At 35.4% G+C, this 23,821-nt stretch overlaps 2 protein-coding genes across 2 annotated transcripts in view; one reads left to right on the forward strand and one right to left on the reverse strand.

The window, feature by feature from the left end:
• The window catches only part of LOC127831156 (uncharacterized), a 44,319-nt gene extending 20,768 nt beyond the window's left edge, over window positions 1–23,551 (forward strand). The window contains exons 8-11 of the mRNA XM_052356150.1: window positions 1,938–2,079; window positions 9,393–9,498; window positions 10,070–10,171; window positions 20,658–23,551. Coding sequence (XP_052212110.1) covers window positions 1,938–2,079; window positions 9,393–9,498; window positions 10,070–10,171; window positions 20,658–23,230 — 2,923 coding nt within the window. The 3' untranslated portion in view covers window positions 23,231–23,551. The remainder of the gene's footprint in view (window positions 1–1,937; window positions 2,080–9,392; window positions 9,499–10,069; window positions 10,172–20,657) is intronic.
• On the reverse strand, window positions 14,156–18,182 carry LOC127881637 (uncharacterized). The gene is made up of 3 exons (XM_052429715.1): window positions 17,621–18,182; window positions 15,967–16,940; window positions 14,156–15,774 (listed from the first exon to the last, which is right to left on the reverse strand). The coding sequence occupies exons 1-3, from the start codon at window positions 17,956–17,958 to the stop codon at window positions 15,422–15,424; spliced, it is 1,665 nt and encodes a 554-aa protein (XP_052285675.1). The 5' UTR covers window positions 17,959–18,182; the 3' UTR covers window positions 14,156–15,421.
• Window positions 23,552–23,821: the final 270 nt, after the last annotated feature.

A 23,821-nucleotide genomic window follows, 5' to 3' on the forward strand; every position in this document is an offset into this window, starting at 1 on the left:
TGGTAAAGGGTAAGGGACTACAAATGCATCAAAATACCTATCTAAGTGGTAAAGGGTTTTGATAACAATGACCAACCAGCTTACATGCATGTAAATGAAGTAGATGGACCCTTGGTGTTTTAGTGGTGAAATTGTTATCAGTATTTGAAAGAAAAAAAATCAAGCTAGAATAAACAGAGAAAGAAATAGTATCAGTTACTTAAGAATATAAGACTCAACAACAGACATGTTTTTTTTTATCCCATCCTATTATTTACAAGCCATTGGATAAACTTTATTTTATCCTTAAAAATGTTTGTTCGACTAATGCAGTTGACACAACTTACTTGACACAGACAGAGACATAATCATTTTTCATGGCCTTTACCTCATGGGGCAGAAAAAATTATTCGACGTAAAAGAGTTTGCAATTTGTTTTTGTATTTTAAATAGTAATATGTACAAAAAAGGTATGTACCAAATTGAATATTACATAATCATACTGTTCTGAGAATGTGCAACAATCTTGTTGGTTGTGTCATGTGACTTCACTGAACTGGTATATTTATCACATCATAACATTGTTTTTGATGACTCAAATGTGCTCTTTTCATACACACCAAAATGGATTGCTCCTTCTCTTAATGCACTGATATTCATTCAACCCTTTTCCTCTCAGTGTGCATTAAGTTCCTACCATTTAAGTTTTATTTTGATATGCCCACAATATAAATTAGTTTTTAGAAAACTGTTTTTAACTCTTTCTTTCAGAAGATGGGTGAAATGGTTGTATGCAACCAGCATAAAACCAGAATCAGCTTGCATGTAACTGGCAGTATGTTTAGGTTTTATGCTGTTTGCTGCTCATAAGTATAAAAGGGTTGGAAATGAAGCCTTAAAACTTGAATCTAATAAGAAAGGTCTTTAATTTAATTTGATTTTATAATTGACAACAAAGGTGGGAAATTGCGTTTCTAAGCGGCAGCAGGATAACTCTAACCTGGTATTCTTTTAATCCCCTAGGGCCATGAACTTAGCTGACATGCTGAACAGCAAGGGTTGGCCCACTGCCAAGTTGGTGGCTAGTACTTTGTTAGCTTCTCTCAGTGCTGTGATATTCATTAAAGGCTATCATGTAATTCTCTCTATTCACTAGGGCCCACACCCTTGCTGATGTGTTGAACAGCAAGGGTTGGCCCACTGCCAAGTTGGTGGCTAGTACTTTGTTAGCTACTCTCAGTGCTGTGATATTCATTAAAGGCTATCATGTAATTCTCTCTATTCACTAGGGCCCACACCCTTGCTGATGTGTTGAACGGCAAGGGTTGGCCCACTGCCAAGTTGGTGGCTAGTACTTTGTTAGCTACTTTTACTGCTGTGATATTCATTTAAGGCCATCATGTTATTCTCTCTATTCACTAGGGCCCAGACTCTAGCGGATATGTGTTGAACAGCAAGGGTTGGCCCACTGCCAAATGGATGGCTTGTACTTTTAAGGCCACTCTTACTGCACTAATATTCATTAAAGGCCGACATGTTATTTTCTCTATTCACCAGGGCTCAGACGCTAGCTGATGTGTTGAACAGCAAGGGTTGGCCCACTGCCAAGTGGATGGCTTGTACTTTGTAAACCACTCTTACTACACTGATACTCAGTTTACGACAATGTATAATTCTCTCTATTCACTAGGGCCCAGACTCTAGCGGATATGTGTTGAACAGCAAAAGTTGGCCCACTGCCAAATGGATGGCTTGTACTTTTAAGGCCACTCTTACTGCACTGATATTCATTAAAGGCCAACATGTTATTCTCTCTATTCACCAGGGCTCAGACGCTGGCTGATGTGTTGAACAGCAAGGGTTGGCCCACTGCCAAGTAGATGGCTTGTACTTTGTAAACCACTTTTACTACACTGATACTCAGTTTACGACAACGTATAATTCTCTCTATTCACCAGGGCCCAGACGCTAGCTGATGTGTTGAACGGCAAGGGTTGGCCCACTGCCTGTATAGCGGGATGCCTGGATCAGAGGGACCGCAACCATGCCATGGCCAAACTGAAGACCTACAAGTGTCGCATCCTCATATCAACTGATCTGGTATGCACTGGCTTGGCTGTATATTCTTAATTTGGGCCTCACTCTGCTCTGGGAAAACCGGGCTAAATGCATGTACGTAGGTGTATTCCCAGACTACACAGGCTAATCAGGGACAACACTTTCCATTTTTTGGGGATTTTTTGTTTAAAGAAAATCTCTTTAAAAAATCTGGTAATATGATTATAGGTGCTACCTAATTTACGGGCAAAAGCTTTATAAGTTTTTTGATAACCATGTATTTTTAATAAATATATGGACATGATTCTGTTCAAAATGCTATAATTGTTGCAATAATTAAGTAACGCATCCAAAAAAAATCAATCTTAAAACGATTTACATGTTCTTAGCTTAAAGATCTAGTTGCAATAATCCAACTCCCAGCTATTGACCCTCCGGGTCCTGGGAGCTGTACGTATGTACTCATAAAAGCTCAGAGCATTCAAGAAGAACTACTTAAAGATCTAGCATCTTATTTTTTTTTTGTTTTCTAGCCACAGGAATTTAAAGCTGGTTCGGTGGCTGTGGTATAGTGGATGGGGTGTCTGCTAACTGGCTTAGTCATTGGGACTGGGAGGTCTCTGTATTGATCCCTTAAGTGGGAGCATTCTTAAGATAACCCTAAAAACATACTATGGCGTACCATTTGGGTTGAAAGTCAAGAAGACCTACAAGGTAAAAAGAGAAATGTACGTCGAAGTACAATAATTGTACGTCGACATACAAATATAAAATACACTTCGAAGTATATATTTGTACGTCAAAGTACAATTTGTACTTCTACATACATGTTTGTACTTCGACGTACACATTTTCTGAACAGCCAATCAAAACATTTGTCTCTTGAGCCGCTTTTCCTTCAGATTTATTCATAATAAATGTTTAAAATCTCTTTAAATTGAGGACAAAATGAATAAAAATATCAGAATGGCAAAAAAAAACACATAGAAGTTTCAAGTATTTAATGCCTTGAAATAGATTATATACACATTTTAAGAAGATTAAACTGTGTCCTTTTCAAAATAAAAATTATTCAGCATATTGTGAGTATTTATTGATAATGGGGGGCGGAGTATCACGACTGTCCAGCGCATTACTGTGTAGGAAATTCCCAACAGTAACCAAACAGTTACAAAACATTAACGGGATAAATAATGTATAATAACCTCCCCGTTTGTCGTATTTTGTGATAACCATAACTTGCATAAGTCAGAGGTTAATTCCGCCACGCCAGGTCAATAAATACGCACAATATCTATGAGTTAGCGGTTGATAGTCGCATAATTTGGTATAAATTATAATAATAATAATGTTTAATAAATACGCACAATATGTATGAGTAAGCAATCGATAGTCGCATAATTTGGTATAAATAATAATAATGTTCAATGTCAAATATCTCTAAAAGCAACAGATGTAAGGTGTCTTCTGATTGGCTAACACTCAAGGGTCGGTGAAAATTGTACGTCGAAGTATATTTCTCGTTCTACCTAGTAGGTCTTGTAGACTTTCAAGGTCATGGTACGTCGTATAGACACTAAGTACTGGTCCTACCCAGGAAACAGTTTGTTTCATCAAATGTCTCAATTCAACTTGACAGCTTGCTAAAGCAGTTGCATTTAGCATACAGTATTTGATTAAACATAATCAAAATCATGTGATGAGTCAAATCAATTTTGATTGACAAATTTGACAGGGTTTTTTAAATCCAATAAGTCTTAGACTGTCAAATAACACACACTACGTATTAAAAGCCATACCTGGAGCTTTCGTCTGTATACCACTGACTTCATCAGAAGAATGATTTCTACTGTTGGGAAACGTTAACACCGCTAATTGTCTTCTTATTTATTATCAATGTATAATTATGTGTAACAGCATAACAACATACTTGTTTCGCAATTAAAATATTTAATAAATACAGGTATCTTGCAGGTTTCTAATTTTCTTTCGCAAACTATTGTTGAATAGTTTAAATTTTGTCGCCACTATAAAACTAGCCATTTTGTAGCAATTCTTAAATCACAGTCTAAACTGCATACACTTAGCTCTATAGTTACAATTTGAATGCAAATATAAGAATGCATCATGTTATATCATCCATATATTTTTATTTAAACATTCAAATAACACATAACACAGTACATATGTAAAAAGGTATGTGGTATTGTGTGGAGATACAAAACACTTCACATCATTTATTTGCACATAAAATAATTGTGACAAAATGAGTAATACTAAAACACTGTCATCAACCTACAGAACAAGAATATTTACGTATATGAAATTACAAAGTGGTGTTATTTTATTACCTTTTACAAAATTAACAATGCTGGTTTTCTACTAGCCATAAAACATTTATCATGGATTAACAAGTAACAACCAATTTATTAATTACACAATAGAAAGGAAATCATATTAATTGCATTATTCATTTACTAAACAAGTTATTTGCTACTGTTTAGAATTACACTATCTTTCTAAAAATGATCACAACAGGTACTTAGTGCTTTTACATACTTGTGGTAAGTTTTGTATTACTAGTTTGACATTTATTGGCAGACACTTGTCGATATACAGACTAAATTTGCATGGGAACTTTCATATTTGTTCAGCATAATTGCCTTCAAATTGTTAATTTAACAACCCTTTGACATTGTTTGCACATCTGATCTTATTATACCAAAGCTGATTTTTGTTTATAGATAGACAGATATAGACTTTTTAAAGTTCACACATGTTCCATTCAAGTAAACCAACAGAACCAATAAAGACCACCACAGATAATAACTGTGTATATAGCTTGGAAATTTTGATAGTTCAGGAATCCCTCCCTTGTTGATTTCTGTAAACCAAAACTGTCAGTTTTGCTGGGTATAATGGCCTCTTGCCTTGGCAAAACAGCTTAAAAACTATCTTAGAATTTGATCAATAATGCAGACAATTTATAAATGTCTTGTTTTTGTTGATTTTGAATCTGGAAGATTTTTTACGTAAAATTGTGGTACAAAAATCCAAAGGTAGCGGATTTTGTGGTTTTAGGCCTAAACTTATTATAGTGATATGTAACCTTTCGGGATATCGGTAATGTGATAGCAGACGAGGTGTAAATACGTTAAAAATTAAAGCTAAAAGACTAAAAAGTTAGATCGGAATATCTTTAAATTTTGTGAATAAATTTGTTTCTAATGGATAACTACGACAACTTACCAGAATATTGCTCATGATCACACGTAAAACTTCTTTCTGAGAGCGAATGGAAAATGTGTTACGAATTCTGACAAATAAACAGTAGGGTGTCGTTATTGGAATACCGCGAGAATACTGGAAGAATAGAGATGCCAACTATAATGTTTAAAACAAATAATTTTTTTACAAGCGTTTGTGATTTGTCAGGATAATAATAACAATAAGATATCGAAAAGATCAAAGCAAATAAATTCGACAAAAATCTGAGATTCGGCAATATATTTAAGACGGGTTATGTTCACGTAAATTGTTTTTGGTAAAGACTGTAGTGAACCAGTCTTCGGCTTATACCCACTGAAGAGTATTCAGGGGAGATAATTGAGTAATGACTTGATTCTGGAACGGTTGCGAAGAAAAACAAATAATGCGAGAATATTTAGTGCGATTTGCTACACAATTATGATGTCATTGATATAATTTTTTCTGAGGTATGTATTTACATGTGATTTAGCATATGTCAAAGTGTTTTTGATTTGTTCAAGGTCATAAATAGCATCGCGAAAATATATGTCGTGTGGCAAATTTTTTGAGGCGCATCCATATGTGGTATTCTTATGTAATTTGATGTCTAAATTTCCATATGTATGAACGGTCAACGCCCGCTTCGCGGGCTTTTGCCCGTATTAGTGCAAAATGTCGTCTATGATTAATTAGCCTTTGTGGACTGAGCAGGCTAGCACAACACTTAACACACATAAGTAAATAACTGGTTTAATAGAGATCCGCTCATTTTTTTCCTATACTGTATTACATTATCTGTGCCAAGAGGCATTATGGTACTCTTTGGTAGCTAGGTGACATTGAAATCTCAGGGCTTTTGTGGTTTGGCTGAAATATAGCGATTTAACATCCAAGGGGTCACTTTTAAGCAACCCATTTGAAAGATTAATAAAAAAAATCTTACTGGACATTAGGTCTGATAAACATTAAATTTTACCGGAAATAAATGAATTTTACTGGACCTTGTTCTTCTTTAAATGAACAATAGAAAATAACTTGTATACAGTTTATTATTATCATTATGATGTTCTCAATGTTTAACAAATCTAAATACAATAAAATAACAACGAAATTTACTCCTCAAATCAAACCTATTAAATGTATTTTAAAACTTTCAATTTAAAGTGAAGAATGCTTTGAGATTGTTTAAACATTACATCAAAAACTAGTTGTGTTGCCTACGTCACAAAACAATGTGCAATATTTGACAGGTTCTAAGAATCGCACTTGGATTTTGTGATATCATCAGTGAAAATAGTTGGTAAAATCTGTTCTATTAAGAAGTTCAATAATCTATTGAAGTAAAATGAACAAAAACAGGTCCATATGTTTTCATATTCCTAGTTTTGTTTTCATTTTTAACCAAATTGTTGAAAATTGTTTTTTTTGTCAGACACTAGGTCCAACAATTTTGGTAATAATACAAAGCTCAGCAAATTTTATCGGAAATGTCTGAGGTCCGATGTCTTTCGCATGGGTTGCTTTTGAGATCAATGGAAAATTTTTAAGGATGATTACTATCAGTTTCTGGAATTAAATAGTCAATGCACAGCCAATATACCGTAATTACTCTTTGTTTTCGGACACTTAAAAATAATTATTTTTTTTCGTGTCCGAAAACTTAGATACGATAAATATTCACAAAATACAGGTGTCCGAAAACTTAGAGTCGAAAATTGAAGTGTCCGAAAATAACGCCAATTATATCAACGACTACCGGTAATAGCACGCGCTTGTAAAATACCATGCCGTATAGTACAAATTACAGTTATATATGTTTGCACTGCATTTTAAATAATTTTAAATGCTTAATTTATTTGACAGAAAGTTACTACAAGGTTGTACTTTGACCAACGAGTTCAAAGATGAGCATGTGATGCACCGATACTCGCTTGTATGAACCTGTAATTAACGAAATAAAAAAGCAAACTTTAAATTATTTGTTTGTTCATTTCCGATAGTTGTTGTCGAACACCTTCCATTGTTCGTAAAACTTGGAATCCTGGGTGCATCACACTTTGAAGCGTTTAGTATTTGCCACAGTTATTTTACTGAGAAGGCGGAGTACCATTGCGGTAGATAATTGAACTGGTAATTGGCACTACCCCCGGTAATTGTCATAACGCTTATGCTATCGGGCGAAACCATTGTTTAATACCGGTTTACAAGGTTATTTACCCAATAACGCAAATGTAATGTTCCGTTTCCTTCAGGCATGCACCTGCCATGTTTTATGATGTTAATCTGGTTGTAAAACCCCATGATCGAAGTGTCATTAGATATCGAAACAGGACCGAAATTTGGTAAAATAGCGCTGTAAAATATACTGTCCGAAAACTTAGAGACATTAATTATGGACGAAAACTCGTGTGTCCGAAAATTAAGAGTCACGAAAAATAATTATTTTTGCTAAAAAAAGGGGTGTCCGAAAACTTAGAGTGTCCGAAAACATAGTGTAATTACGGTATATATTTTTTAAATGTTTTAGCACATTTGTAAGCATCACTTCTCACATTAAATGCACCTCCATGTCGCTTGGTTGCACAGCCTATGATATTCCATGTTCCCAAACATGCCAAAGATCCTGATCTCACGTGTTTTTATTTGCGTCACTTATTGCTAGTGATAGATGTATCGTTCTAAAAAAAAGCCAATTTCAGTTGTATTTCATTTTCATGGCCTGGTCTAGTAAAAAGATACTATTACCCTTTGTAACACTTTAAGTTAAAAAGCTGTCAAAACAACAATTTTCCATATCAAAAAAATTGTTTTGTGACAGATACACATTGATGTTTCACATATATTATTAGCGAGGCTGTTTTCTGAGAAAACCCGAGCTATTGTCATAGCCCGCTCGCCGTCCGACGTCCACCATAGGCGTCGTGCTAAAACCTTAACATTGGCTCTAAAATCAAAGTGCTTCCACCTACAACTTCATATGTAGATGCTCCTTGATGAGTTCTACACGCCACACCAGTTTTTGGGTCACTAGGTCAAAGGTCAAGGTCACTGTGACCTCTTATATAAAACTTAAACAAGTACCTTAACATTGCCTCTAAAATCAAAGTGCTTCCACCTACAACTTTGAAACTTCATATGTAGATGCACCTTGATGAGTTCTACTCGCCACACCCATTTTGGGTCACTAAGTCAAAGGTCAAGGTCACTGTGACCTCTAAAAAAAATCAAAAAAATCTGACAAGCTTTCATAGCCGAGCGTGGCAACTGTTATGCGGTGCTCTTGTTTACTTTAGTTTTAGTTTTGACGGATTTTCTGAAAATAGTTTGTATATTTTGCATCAATCTAAATTTAGAGTTAACCAACGATTGGTGAAATAAGAACAGTGGTCGACGCGTGCACATCGTATTACACAATTTACACATGTTTAATGAAATAACTCCGTCCCGATTGGATATGAAATCGAGGCAAAGGGGATAACCCACATTTCACTTTATGGACTCATGTGTGTTTACTTCAGGAAATTGTAGAACGTTTTTGTTCATGAAATTCTTAAACACATTTATAATCAATATCTACTGGGACATAATAATTTGTATAAGTAATATACTGACTACTGACTCAAGTAAAGGTATAATGATTGATCTTTTTACGTGTCCCGGCGCGATAGTCCGGCTTTTGGTCAAATATCCCGAGAATTTTTATGGATTGTCCCAATTCAGACCTGAATATTTCTGGAGTGTATTATGTTCCATACAATTTTCTCTAGCTTGCCAAAATGACTGGAAGTCTATGGGTATATGTTTGAAAATGAATGTTTTAACAGAAAAAGAGTCTAAGAGTTAAACAACTTGAAAGGGCATAAATAAGTTAAATGTTTTTGTAAAGTTTTGATATGGAATGAAAAGGAATGTGATGAAGTTCGAATATGGGTGATAGCTTGTTCAATACTAAAAGTAATGGTTGAGTGTAAGGTCTGTTCTAACTTCCAAGATTATGAATGAGGGGGTCTTTTTTGAGGTTTTTAGAGCAAATTGCTACATCAAAGACTAATTCTGTAAACATCGAGAGGTATGTATTACCAATTCAAGAATTATTTATTCTGTAGACATCGAGAGGTATTGATGCTGACAAGGTCAACCTGGTAGTCAACCTGGATGTACCTAAGGACCACGAGACATACCTGCACAGGATTGGGCGCGCTGGCAGATTTGGTAAGGCCACCCAGGTCACACTTTTTATAACCGTTTTCCGGTCAGAAGCAAAATAAATAGCGCTATATGCAAACAGCATAAAACCAGGTCAGCCAGCAGTCTTTTCAGTTTTTATGCTATTTGCTGGTCATATCAGTATCTTTGGGTAGGAAATGAAGCCTTTGACTCGTGAATTTAGTAAAAAAAGGTCTTAAATTTAGTTTAGTTTCCTAAGGGACTACAAAAGCGTTATAATGCGTACCTGAGTGTTAAGAGGTTTATGTTACTAGATTGACTTGATCAGTTTTATTTAATAAATCATTACCATCAGGTGCTTATATGTTAACATGCAGTAGTAGATTTTCTAGTCACACTGGTAAAAGAACTACAAAACAAGTTGCTTTTTTATCTTAACAAAATTTTCACTTAGAAAATACTTTTGTTTCACCTAAAAATACCATCGAAGCCGAAAGTGTCGTCCCTGATTAGCCTTTGTTTACTGCACAGGCTGATGTGGGACGACACTTTACGCTTACGAATTAAACCCTGTTTTCCCAGAGCAAGGCAAATTTATTTCTTCTAATTTATCCAGGTTCATTCGGTATAGCGGTGACGCTGGTGAGTGATGGACAGGAGCAGCTCAGTCTGGACTCCATACAGAAACGTTGCAACACCCAGGTCCTACCCCTGCCAGGTATACTATGAAAACGGATAACTGGGGCGAAAACAGGGCTTTGTTTCCTTAATTGAGAATGGCAGTTATTCACAATTTTTAGAAGTTTGAGACTCAAATTTTCACAATTTAGAGTTGTTGGCGCCTTAAATGTTCACTATTTTAAAAAGTTCTTGACTCATAGAAAAGTTTGTAACTCATTTTTTTTACAAACTGAGAGGCCAAATGACCCTTCACAAAGGCGATAAAAAAAGCCTTGGAATAAATGGTGGCATTGGAATTGTCCTAGAACTACACTGTAACTCCAATATAACGCAGAAGACGGGGTCCAAGCCACGCAATAGCATTATAAACGGACAGCGTTATAAGTTTTGAGCATATTTATTTAAGAGGGCTATAAAAACAGGTAAAGTATAGCCTATAATATAGGTCCTGTGTATTGTCATGCTGTGTTGTCATCCGCAAATACATGCATATAAACTGAATCGAACGATAACAGTATACATACCGCTTTTCTAATGTGCACATTTATCCGATAATCCAATATAATTACAACATCACTTACGAAAAAATAATGTTAAACATTTATGACAAGAAATATGTTTACGAATTTTGTAAACAAATTCATATGCCTACGCCATTTTTCAGAAAAATTAGTACAGTGCATTATGGGAAACAGCTTTCATTGGACGAGCGAATTTAAATTTAGATTGAATGCAATACGATACATGTACAAAGAAATATTTTATTGCGTCATACGCAGCATGTTAAAAACGTGCTTTCCGTGGACTTTCTGGTAACGGGCACAAATTTAAGTGCATCTCTGTTAACTATTACACTGCGTAAGCATGTAAATAAAACCCAGGATTTTTTAATTTCTTTTTCGTATACGTACTGAAACATTAAACACACACACAGATATTTTTATTTATCAAGCATGTGTAGCATATAATAAACGATAACACACTTACACAGCCATAGTTTATACAATGAAATACAATACACGATAAATACAAAACATAAACAGGTAATCGTTTTTAATAACTTTAATTTGATAATTATTCCGCTTGCACTTGCCTTATTGAAATTAGCGCACTGAACCGCTCTGATAGGGAATACATGTAATAAACACGGACTCACGAGTTTTCACTCCTTTATTGACATTACACAACAGATTAACACCAATTAGCTGTCGAGTGTCGTTTAACCTCTAATCGATTAAAATCATTTAAACGGACGGATAAAGCAATCAAGCTGTGATCGCCGGCTTCTTTGAATTTTCTGAAAATAATGTATGAAGTTGCATAACATGGGTTTGAATCAGAAATGGAAGGTTGGAGAAAAAACGGGATCCAAGGACCCCCCGCGTTATATTGGACACAGCGTTATAACGGACCGCACTATATTGGAGTTACAGTGTATTGTCAGTTACTTTTTTCATAAGTATGTGCAATTAGTGGACCAGCTAACCCACAAGAAAGTGTGAAGTTAAATGATCAAATGATCAATCGATATCACTGAAATGCTGATGAAAAAAACAACAACATAATAAAATAATAAAATAAAAAAAACATCAATAGAATTGTAGGAAACCAACGCAAGTTCTTAATGGTTACATGTAAGCCTTGTTCATAGGTTTGGTCAACAACTGGGGAGCCTTGATACAACAACTTCCTGCAAACCTGTTGTAAAAATGATATCAGACAGCCTTATTTCAGTCAGTTATCAATGAAGTGGTGTGATAAAACTCTAACTGATATATTTTTTATATCATGTCAAAAGGTAGTTGTTGCACAAGTCCATGTTTGCAAATAGGGTTTAATACTCAGAATCAACTATTATCACCATTTTTGGTAAATCAGAAATCAGAATCAAACAAACAAACAATATTATAGCAAGATGTAATAAATTGTAAGACCCAAAAAGCAAAACCAAACCTGCCATTTTTTTTTTACTAATATATCATGAAAGTGCTCATTATTAACAAGTCAAACATCATATTCATTCCCACAAAAATGCAGTGTTGTTGCGAATAGTTTTCATTTTTTCCTCTTAAAATGGGTACTAAGGTTTGATACACAGAAAAAACAGGTAATTGCCTTGTTTTTAGCTGGACTATTATATATGAAATATATATAGTGGAGCTATCCTACTCACCCCGGAGTCGGTGTTAGCATGAGCGTTAGTGTTAGCGTTAGCGTGCAAATGTTTAAGTTTGGGTACTACCCCAAATATTTCCTATGTCCTTTGACATATTGCTTTTATATTTTGCATACTTCTTTACCAACATGACCCCAACCTATAAACAAGAGCAAACAACTGTATCAAGCATTTTGTTAGAATTATGGCCCTTTTTCCACTTAGAATATGCATATTATTGATAAATCTATGTTAAAGTTTGCGTACCACCTCAAATATTTCCTATGTCCTTTGACATATTGCTTTTATATTTTGCTTACTTCTTTACCAACATAACCCCAATCTATAAACAAGAGCAGACAATTTTATCAAGCATTTTGACAGAATTATGGCCCCTTTTATACTTAAAATATGCATATTATTGATAAATCTATGTTAAAGTTTGCGTACCACCTCAAATATTTTCTATGTCCTTTGACATATTGCTTTCATATTTTGCATACTTCTTAAACAACATGATCCCAATCTATTGACAATAGCAGACAACTGTATCAAGCATTTAGACAGAATTATGGCCCCTTTTATACTTTGATAATTGAACATTAGGTTAAGTTTTGTGTTTTGGTCCATTTTACTCCTGAAGTATCATAGCTATTGCTTTCAGAATTGGAAAACTCGATAACTATCGTAAGGGGACTGTACAGGGCAAGTTGCATAACTCTGGTTGGCTTTTTAACGGAATAATGGCCCTTTTTATGCTTCCCCAAATTTTTTTTTGGGGGGAGCATATAGTCGCCGCTTCTTCTGTCCGTTCGTGTGTCCGTCTGTGCACAATTTTTTTCAGGCCTATTTCTAAGCAAATAATGACCGGAATTCAATGAAACTTTATGGGAAGCTTCACTACCAAGAGCAGATGTGCATATTATCAGCATGTTCTGGTCGGATGATTTTTCACGGAGTTATGGCCCATTGAAATTTTCTATAAAAAAATTATTGTCCCCTAACTACTGTGCCCTCAAGACGTTTCCTTTTATCTGAATATATAGTGCAAGATTGTGACAAAAAATACCTTTGGGGAGCATCACCCGTCTCCGACGGTTTCTTGTTTGTCTTAGTAAATTTAAATATTTTGTTAAATTTTGTGTTTAGATCCACTTTACGTCTAAAGTATCAAGGCTATTGCTTTTAAACTTCAAATACTTTCTTACTAACATGATGGTACTGTGCCTGGCAAGTTGAATTTGACTTTGACCTTTGAATGACCTTGACTCTCAAGGTCAAATTAATAAATTTTGCTTAAATTGCCATAACTCCTTTATTAATGATCACATTTGATTCATACTTTGACAAAACAACACTTACCTGACATATCACAATGCACTCCACCCAAACCATCCCCCACGCCCCACCACAGAACTCCCCACCCTATCCCCTCCCCCCCACTCCCCGATTTTATTTTATTTTTTCTTATTTTTGAAAGATTATCTATTTAATGATCACACACCCACATTATACCCCCCCCCCTATCCATGATGGCTTACCTTATACTGTTAAGCACTCGAATAGTCGAGCGCGCTGTCCTCTGACAGCTCTTGTTATATATCAGGCTCGGCAAGAATATAAAAAATTCTGAGCTTCACATGACATATTACGCAACGAAAGGGCAGTTACCTATTATTTTCTTTTGGTATGCATATACATCATTTAATGCCTGACCCATTAACCACCCTGATGTTAGCTGTAGTTGTTAATTTCCTATACACCAGAGGTAATTATTTGCTGTATTGTTGAATAATAATGATGATGTAGAATGTATTTGTTAAAAATATGTTGTTAAAAAGGAATGTGTCAATTGAAAAAGACATATCTCTTATTGCAGTATATTGTTGTTTCAATCATGAATAATTCATTTAATTTTAGAGACACAATTTTCATCATAAGGTGATAGTTGTTAATTTGAAACTTAATTAGCATACATTTATATCATTCCTCATTTATATTTAACATATTTAAAAGCCAACATTTATTTGACTATCAGTGCACATGACTTTTTTATGCCCCTGAAGGTGCATATAGTGATCGCACTGTTTGCCTGTCTGTCTGTCACACTTTTTTGAAAAATGCTCATTACTTCTATGCTGCTTCAGATGTGACCTTCATATTTGGTATGCATGTGTATATGGACAAGGCCTTTCCATACACACACACATTTTGACCCTTTTGACAAGGTTTTGAAATCTTCGTTTAGGTTTCGAAAAATGGTCATAACTTTTATGTCGCTTCAGATGTAACCTTCATATTTGGTATGCATGTGTATATGGACAGGGCCTTTCCATATGCACACAAAGTTTGACCCCTTGACCTTGAACTTAGGGTCTGCCTTTCGGTTTCAAAATCTGCGTTTAGGTTTTGAAAAATGCTCATAACTTCTATGTCGCTTCAGATGTAACCTTCATATTTGATATGCATGTGTATATGGACAGGGCCTTTCCATACGCACACAAGTTTTTACCCCTTTGACCTTGACCTTGCACATAGGGTGTGCATTTAGGTTTCGAAAATTTGTTCTGTTATTTAGCTGTCTTACATAACTATCAAACCCTTTTTCGGGTCATATGTCATCCTATGGAGACAGCTCTTGTCTTGTATTTTTCTTCAAAAAACATGAGTTGTTTATTATAAGAACTTATAGGCTACAAAACCACACATACACAAATGGCACACATACCAAATACTATTAGTTTAAAAAAAAGCATAAATGACAACAAAATATTTATCACTCAATAATTGCTAGTAGATCATGAAAAACATAAGAATTAATAGATAAATAAATTTCAAATCAACTTCATAATAACTTATGAAAAAATATGTATGAAAACATGACATGAAGCCAGACTAAAGAAATAATCAACAGTATAGATAGTTGTCAAACATGCTTGTTTTAAATGATGTAATCTTAAGACATTGAAACTCATTTTCAAAATAAAGTTCAATTACTTGTTAATAACAAGAAATGTTTTTTCCTGACCAACTATTAGATAAAAACCTTGATAACATAAAAAGCTATTGAAATAAATAAGAAGAAAAAACATGTATTAACGTCTTGACATAAAAAAAATTACACTTGAATGGCTATTTCAAGTCCATTACAATGATTTTACTGTTATTAGTTAATCCCACAATCATCTGATGAGTGTTGGTGTTGTAGCAGACAGACGCTGGTTGGCCGAGTCCATCTTTCTGTAAAGCAAGAGTTGCCAGTTTGTGTCTTCCCTCACCATCAATCTGTATGACAGTATGGGAGCTGTATCCGCTGACAAGTACTTGTCCTGCAGGTGTAACATCTAGACCATATGGTCCTTGTACTTCAGAGTGCTCAAAGGTGGATATCAGGGTCCCATCTGTAGCCAGAGTGAGGAGCTTTTGCTGCTCATAGTTTGTGACATAGATCCTGTCTCCAGCAGGACTCACTGCACATTTCCACACTGCAAAATACAGAACAAGTGATTTATTAGTACATAAGATTTATAATATATGCATTAACACTATTGTCCCTTTGTATCTTTTCTTTTTTGTGTACAATTATTTCAAAACTGTTCATAAGTATTATCAAATATTTTAAAATCAACAACAAAGATAATCTTTTGTATTGTATTTTTGGGAAATTAAAAAGTTACCTCTAAAAATGTAACCTGCATCCTCATACAACTTTTTCACGAGTGATCCAGTGAGAGTGTAGTGGTACAGGGCTGCGCCAGAGGTGATATACAATGCTCCCTGATGGTGGGCAATACCTTTGACATCATGCTGTAATGAAAATTTCCTCCCATTCACCAGCTGCCCATTGCTCACAGAGATAAACTGCACATCTTTATTCATAGTCACAGCCACCTCACTGGATGTGATTTGGCAAATGCTTGTTGGAGAATAAGACACATCACAGTGAATGGACACCTTGTAATGCTGGTCCAACAGCTTCAGTTTATTATTATTGAAATCTGCAACAATGACCTGGCCACTAGGTAGACTGCAAATGCCAGTGATTTCAAAATCCTGAACCCTGTCACTCGGTATTCTCAAAATATACTCTGATTTTCTTGTTACAGTGAGAGACTGCATACTGTCTAAAATCCTTCCTAGACTAAACTGTTTTGACAGGTACTGCTCAATGTCAGTGTTTGCTCTGAATATTATTGAACTCTGCACCTTAACAGGGTTTTCCTTCAGATATGAATCAGACTCTTGTATTTTATCCTGGCATTTTCTGCTTACTATAAACTCGAGATCTTTCCTACTCTTATCACAAAGGCTATTTACAGCTTCACTGAGTGTTTGCAAGTCATCCTTTAGTCTGCTGCAGTTGTCAACATCTTTCTTGAGACAGATTTGCAATGAGGTCCGAATTGCATCCAGTTCTTTCAAGGTTATATTTTCTAGTTCATCCAAAGCAGCATTTAATTTCTTTTTCAGGTCTCTAATTTCGTGCAGTTTTTCCCTACATGATTCCTCTATTGACTGAATTCTGCCCTCTTGTTTACTCTTTACTTTATGTAGTTCATCTTCAATAGTTTGCAGATTGTTTGATACCTGTTGCATATCAAATGACTTGGTTTTGACTGACTCAGAAATTAGAGTCATCTTTGTGCACTGTCTGAAATAGCAAAAAAAATCAAAATTACCAGAAGCGTCATTTATACATTTGCAATGTGTAACTGAAATTAAACATTAGCAAGTATCATGTCTTATAATCAAAGCAGGACATTTCTAAGCAAACACTTTTGAGTCTAAACTGTAGGCTCATCCTGAAAATAAAAAAAAACGTAAGTGTACGACACAGTAAAATGTTATATTAACAAGAATTTTGCAGTATTGATAAACAATGTAGTTCCCTTCCATTCAACACTTCGTCAAATTAAGAATGTGTAAACAAACAATTTATGCCCCATTTTTCAATTTAGATATCTTTTTATAATCTAGTAATAATGTCCTCAAACATTGACAATTTAACATTGTGTAGAATAACTGTTAAAATGCATACAACAACCATGTTGTTGATGTTTGATTTATTCCATTGTAAGCAGCCAACTTTCTATAACTGCAATAACTAACAAGCATTAGACTCATCACGGATTGTGCTAGACTGTATAGAACCACTTATACCAATGTTCAAACAATGCTGACTAATTTTGTTTATCATTGGTTGATTCATTCAAATAATTAAAGTTGATTAGGTATGTTGTTTGTAAATAGTTTTATATGGATCAGCTTTGTTTGAACCGTCTGATATTGGTGGGGGTTTCTCAATCTATTCCAGGGCTGTGTGTAACTTACCTGTGATTTAGTAAAACACAATCCGTACAACACAATTGACTGTGGTCCTGACAAAACATTTTCAGTTTCTTGTCTTTGTGGACATCACATTTCAGTAGCAAATCCTCCATTATCTTTGTAAGAGGCCATTTATTTGTTTCTTCTCTACCATATTTGGAATGTTTTGCATATATTTGATCATGAGGATCAATGCATTTTCTGCAGAAAAACTTTGTACACGTTGCACAAAAATAATCTGCACTTTCAAAAATTGTTCTGCTTTCGCAACCTCCACAAACATAGTCTTTCACCAAATCTGAACCACTATTTCCTGAATCTACATGTACAGGTGTCGCCATTTTGCAATAGATATTGTGAACTGTCCTTGGTTTTGAAATGCTATGTCTCCACTGTGATTATGATCCCTTCGCTATTACCATTATGAGTATTTATGAAGGCACACACAGTTTTTAATTAGAACATTAACCCATATTCTTAACTTAAACTTTTGAATATAGATAAATTATGTTGAGTGTTTTAACCCACAACCCAGTTAAAATATGCACTGAAGTACAAATCAATAGTCAAGTTACAGAAAATACCAGGTGTATAATTCACTTAACGTTTCACTGATAATACAGGGACAAACCATTTTCTGAAAATAGGTTGAAACATGATATGTATAGTTCACAAGCAGTCTCTTGGTAGTTATAAATCGTCTGCTGTCTCAAAACATTACGTCGAAGCACACTATCTTGTTTGATCTTGGTGTTTCTAAACAAAATTGTATACACATCTGCATCTAAGATTTTGTAGTCACTATGGATTGAGAAAAAAGAACTTCATTAAATTTCAGTCCAGTACTTGGAAAGTCATGAAATAAACTTTTTAATGAAAACTATGGTTGGCCAACTATGCCAATATAAATAAAAAATGCTTCTCATAGAGACAATTCCTCTTTTTATGAAAATAGGTGGATAAGGAACATGCATGCAAGCCCAATTTTATGAGATTTAAATTCTCTGTCCTATCAACTTTTAACAAGGCAGTTCCTGTCCTGATATGATACACATGTAAATGATAATAAACTCACAGCAGTTTCAATAGGTACAGTCCTCAGATTCAAAGCAGGCATGTCAACAACTATAAGGATAATCCTGAGAAATATAACATGCTCAGGCTGTACACAAAACCAGCAATGTCTAGAGATCTTGACACTGATTTAAGAATTAAGAATTTTAGCCCTTCATTTAACGATACATATTTTCCCATAGAAAATTGTTTTGTTTGTGACACTGTTATTTCACACTTTTAATGTCAGTGGTAAAAGCCTAAGAGCATGAAAACAAAATTTGTTGAAGGAGGAAAATTATATTGTGATGATATAATTAACTATGTAAGAAACAAAAATCTTGCAATCATATTTATGGAATCCCAAAGAGTTTTTAAGTTGCTGCCCTTGTATTGATTATCAAAAAGTCAAATATTGATCTGGTAATTATGCCCCCCCTCGAAGAAGAGGGGGTATATTGCTTTGCTCATGTCAGTCTGTCGGTATGTCGGTCTGTCGGTCCACCAGGTGGTTTCCGGATGATAACTCAAGAACGCTTGGGCCTAGGATCATGAAACTTCATAGGAACATTGATCATGACTCGCAGATGACCCCTATTGATTTTGAGGTCACTAGGTCAAAGGTCACGGTGACCCGAAATAGTAAAATGGTTTCCGGATGATAACTCAAGAACGCTTATGCCTAGGATCTTGAAACTTGATAGGTAGATTGATCAGGACTCGCAGATGACCCCTATTGATTTTCAGGTCACGAGGTCAAAGGTCAAGGTCACGGTGACCCGAAATAGTAAAATGGTTTCCGGATGATAACTCAAGAACGCTTATGCCTAGAATCATGAAACTTCATAGGTAGATTGATAATGACTGGCAGATGACCCCTATTGATTTTCAGGTCACTAGGTCAAAGGTCAAGGTCACAGTGACCCGAAATAGTAAAATGGTTTTCGGATGATAACTCAAGAACGCTTATGCCTAGGATCATGAAACTTGATAGGTAGATTGATAATGACTCGCAGTTGACCCCTATTGATTTTCAGGTCACAAGGTCAAAGGTCAAGGTCACGGTGACCCAAAATAGTAAAATGGTTTCCGAAGGATGACTCAATTACGCTTATACCTAGGATCATCAAACTTGATAGGTAGATTGATCATGACTCGCAGTTGACCCCTATTGATTTTCAGGTCACTATATCAAAGGTCAAGGTCACAGTGACCCGAAATAGTAAAATGGTTTCTGGATGATTACTCAAGAACGCTTATGCCAAGGATCATGAAACTTCATAGGTACATTGATCATGACTCACAGATGACCCCTATTGATTTTCAGGTCACTAGGTCAAAGGTCAAGGTCACGGTGACCCGAAATAGTAACATGGATTCCGGATGATAACTGAAGAACGCTTATGCCTAGGATCATGAAACTTGATAGGTAGATTGATCAGGACTCGCAGATGACCCATATTGATTTTCAGGTCACTAGGTCAAAGGTCAAGGTCACATTGACAAAAAACATATTCACACAATGGCTGTCACTACAACGTAGAGCCCATATGGGGGGCATGCATGTTTTACAAACAGCCCTTGTTTTATATTAAATTATCATAATCCCATATTTGTAATTTCACAATCAATATTAAGGTCACCTGAGCACAAAGTGCTCTTTGTGAACTATAGTAGTCTGTCTATGTATGGCGCCTTGCGTCATGTGTTATCAACATTTATCTGGTTACCACACAAGAGGCCACTTTTTTCATCTAATCCTGATGAAACTTGGTCAAAATGTTTATCTAAACAACATCAGTGCCAAGTTCCCTGTGTTATATTGGATTTTTCCTGTCTTTTGCTGCAGTCAAAATTTATAGCCCAAAGTAGTTTCAATAAAGAGATATTTAGAAAGGCCTTAAATTTAATTGGATTTTCTAAAGGAAAAGATATGAGTCAAAGTGCGTATCTGAGTTGTAAATTTTAAAGCCAATTCTAATTTCAGATCCCATTCCCACCGACCTAACCAACCCTGGCACCCCCGTGTATCTTGATGACCTCGTCTCCAGTGAGGTCATCAATACAGCTGCAAGGCATCTGGTGAAGAAGGGAGGTACCTATCAGCCAATAAAAAACGCTGGTAAAACGGTCGTGGAAACGGGGAAAACTGAAGTTTTGGGAACTTTGTCTGCTGGTAAAACGGTCATTGAAACTGGGAAAATTGAAGTTTCTGGAACTTTGTCTGCTGGTAAAAAGGTCATGGAAACGGGGAAAACTGAAGTTATGGGAACTTTCTCTGCTGGTAAAACAGTGTTGGAATCGGGTTATACAGAAGTTGCTGGAACTTTTTCTTCAGCTCTACAAACCTACGCTGATTCAGTCTCAGCTGATACTGGTGATACTGATAAAGATGAGGCTGATCTGTCTAAAGACAACTGTTCAAACGAAGATAAATTTAGGGATATTACAAATCACATAGAAGCCAAGAATCAAGAAGATCTTGATGATTTTGAGACATTAAAACCTGATGCAAAATGTACTGAATGGAAAACAAACATGGGAAATAAAATGATAACTTCCAATGGAGTTATTTGTGAAAAACCAGAAGCTGATAGTAGTTCTAGTGTTCATTCAAAAGCAAACAACAGAGACATGTCATCTTCTGGATTGTTGGTAGTAAGAAATGCACATAGTTCTGCACCATTTAATGCCTTTGGTCAGAAATGGGAGAATGGAAGTGCTCAATATTCTGCTCCCGGTCTCTGCAATATCAATGATTCTCGCTGTGAGCAAGTAGAAGAAGCAAAATTAAACAACGGCAACATTTGTGTGTATAAGTCTGATACAAATGAAGGTCAATCCAATGGTGATTATTTAGGAGGAAAAGGTGAATTGAAAGGTAGTCATTTTACTGTATTTTGTAAAGATAAGACTTCCAAGTGTAGAAATATTAAAAAGCTTGATTTAGTTCAGTTGTTTCAGTCAATGATAGGCTTTCAGCATTCAGGCAAAACCTGCAGTTATGCCTCCAACATGGAGTCATTTACACGCTTCAAAGATAATGAGGATAGCACTTGTTATAGTACTGAACCAGAAATAGCCTGTGTCATCCCAAACACTAATGAACAAAACACTGAAGCATTATATTTGAAGGAAAATGTTGCTAGCATTCAAGAGGCCCTAAATGAATGTGGTAGATTTAGACAAGCTGATATGCCTAAACTGTCAAGAGACCATGGTCAACAACAGCTTTCAATACATGAAGATGAACAAGCAAAATCAGTTTTAGAAATCTCTACAGGTACATCCAACAACTTGACAGATTGCATGGATTCACACATAAAAGCCGAAATTCCATATAAATCTGGTAATCAGAACACAGTTCCAAGCAAGTTTTGTTCCAAACTGGAAGTCAGTCCACCTATACCCTTGGAAAGAAAATATAAATCAAATCAATCAAAATCTAGACCTAAGGCTGCTGGTTATCGGAACAAATTCGCAGTTGCCTACTTAATGCAAGATGGTATGATTGAAAAGGAAGAGGAACAGGTTGATCAAATCATGTCTTATGAAAACAAAGATGAAAAAGTTTCTCAAGTAAATGAAGAAAACAAAGAACCATTGGAAACATACTACGATAATGTCAACAAAGGAAACAAAGTTTCTCAATTAAATGAAGAAAACAAAGAACCATGGGAAACAAACTGTGAGTCTCAGTGCCCAGTATTGTACAATCTAGATATACCAATTGAAACTAATAAGAAGTTGATGAAGTCAAAACATTCAGAATTGAAGGAAGAGCTGCTGAAAGAGGGGAAATTAAGCCGAGGTTTACAAGAGTTGCAGGAAAGGCTGCACAAAGAGTGGCAGCCAAGCCTTGGTATCCAAAAGCATGCTGTGAATGAAACTGATGATTCCAGTGAGGACTCCCTCACAGACTCTACTGAAAGTGGTTCAGTCACCGATAATGAAGACAGTTCTTCTGATGACTTGGTTCCAAATGCTCAAACATTGAGTAGAGCGAAGTCAGGATGCTCAACAATTATTGAAAATAAGAACTTTAGTTTGAGGCACCCACCATTTCCAAAAGCATCAAGACAATCAATCCATACAAGCAGTCACCAACAAGATCAACAGAAAGAATCAGTAACTGTTCCTCTGCATTCCTACAAAGGTAAAACAGCAAAATATTCCAGTGATAATGATTCCGGAGCTTCTGGGCAGAAAGCATGTGTTAATGGTGTGGAGAATGATTATGAAAGGCGAATGCACAACTGGCATAATGAGTATCAGAGCTGGTGTGCAAGGTTTCAGAGCCCTAGTATGGCACATTACTCTATGTTTGATGGACAAAGTGGTGCCAGTGGACTTTATGATAGCTACACGTATTCACACCCTTACCCGTACTACAACAACCCATTTGGTTTTTACTCACAAAATCCTGTCAGCTACCATGAAGGTGTTACAAGCTTGCATTCTGGAAATTTTCGCAGACAGTTTAATGACCAATTTGAAATTCAGAACCGGTATTTGAAGGAAATGAGCCGGTATGTATGGAATACCAGGCAAAAGAAATAGCAACTGTGTGGTTTTCAATAATCAGAATAACATGAATGTGTTTGATGTGCCAGTTGATTTAAACTCCTTTCATTTGATCATTTGATAACTCTTTGATGTATAATTTACTGTGAATCAGTTTATGCCTGTCTATTGTTTTATTGACAGCTTTACTGCAACACTTCTTGAAATTATGATGGCAAGTCTGAGGTAGGGCTGTCTGAATGGTGATGCATTGAGGAAACGGACATATTTTGATAGCTAAATATCTTTGTCTCAATCATAAATAATAACCTGTCATTTGTCTGTCAGATTGTTGTTCAATATAAGGAATGTAAAATATATCAGGGCTTTCCTTAGACCTCCAAACTCAAGAGTCAATGACTCTTGGGACCAAATTTTCAAGAGTCAAAATCAAATTTGTATGAGTCATAATAATAACGCAGGAGAGTCAATGATCTTTTGTACTTAAAGCGAATTACTGAGATATATATATATATATATATATATATATATATATATATATATATATATATATATATATATATATATATAATATATATATAAAGCAACAAATTTAGAAATATCTAAACATTTATTGCTTAATATATT

The sequence above is a fragment of the Dreissena polymorpha genome, chromosome 5, assembly GCF_020536995.1.
Source record: "Dreissena polymorpha isolate Duluth1 chromosome 5, UMN_Dpol_1.0, whole genome shotgun sequence".
NCBI lineage: Eukaryota > Metazoa > Mollusca > Bivalvia > Myida > Dreissenidae > Dreissena > Dreissena polymorpha.

Excerpts from the sequence above, each read along its gene's own strand:
- LOC127881637 (XM_052429715.1), bottom strand. The coding sequence starts at position 17,958 with ATGGCGACACCTGTACATGTAGATTCAGGAAATAGTGGTTCAGATTTG. Across the intron at positions 16,941-17,620 it reads TGTGTTTTACTAAATCACAG|ACAGTGCACAAAGATGACTC; the intron begins GTAAGTTACACA and ends TTGCTATTTCAG. Across the intron at positions 15,775-15,966 it reads TGCAGGTTACATTTTTAGAG|TGTGGAAATGTGCAGTGAGT; the intron begins GTAACTTTTTAA and ends TGTATTTTGCAG.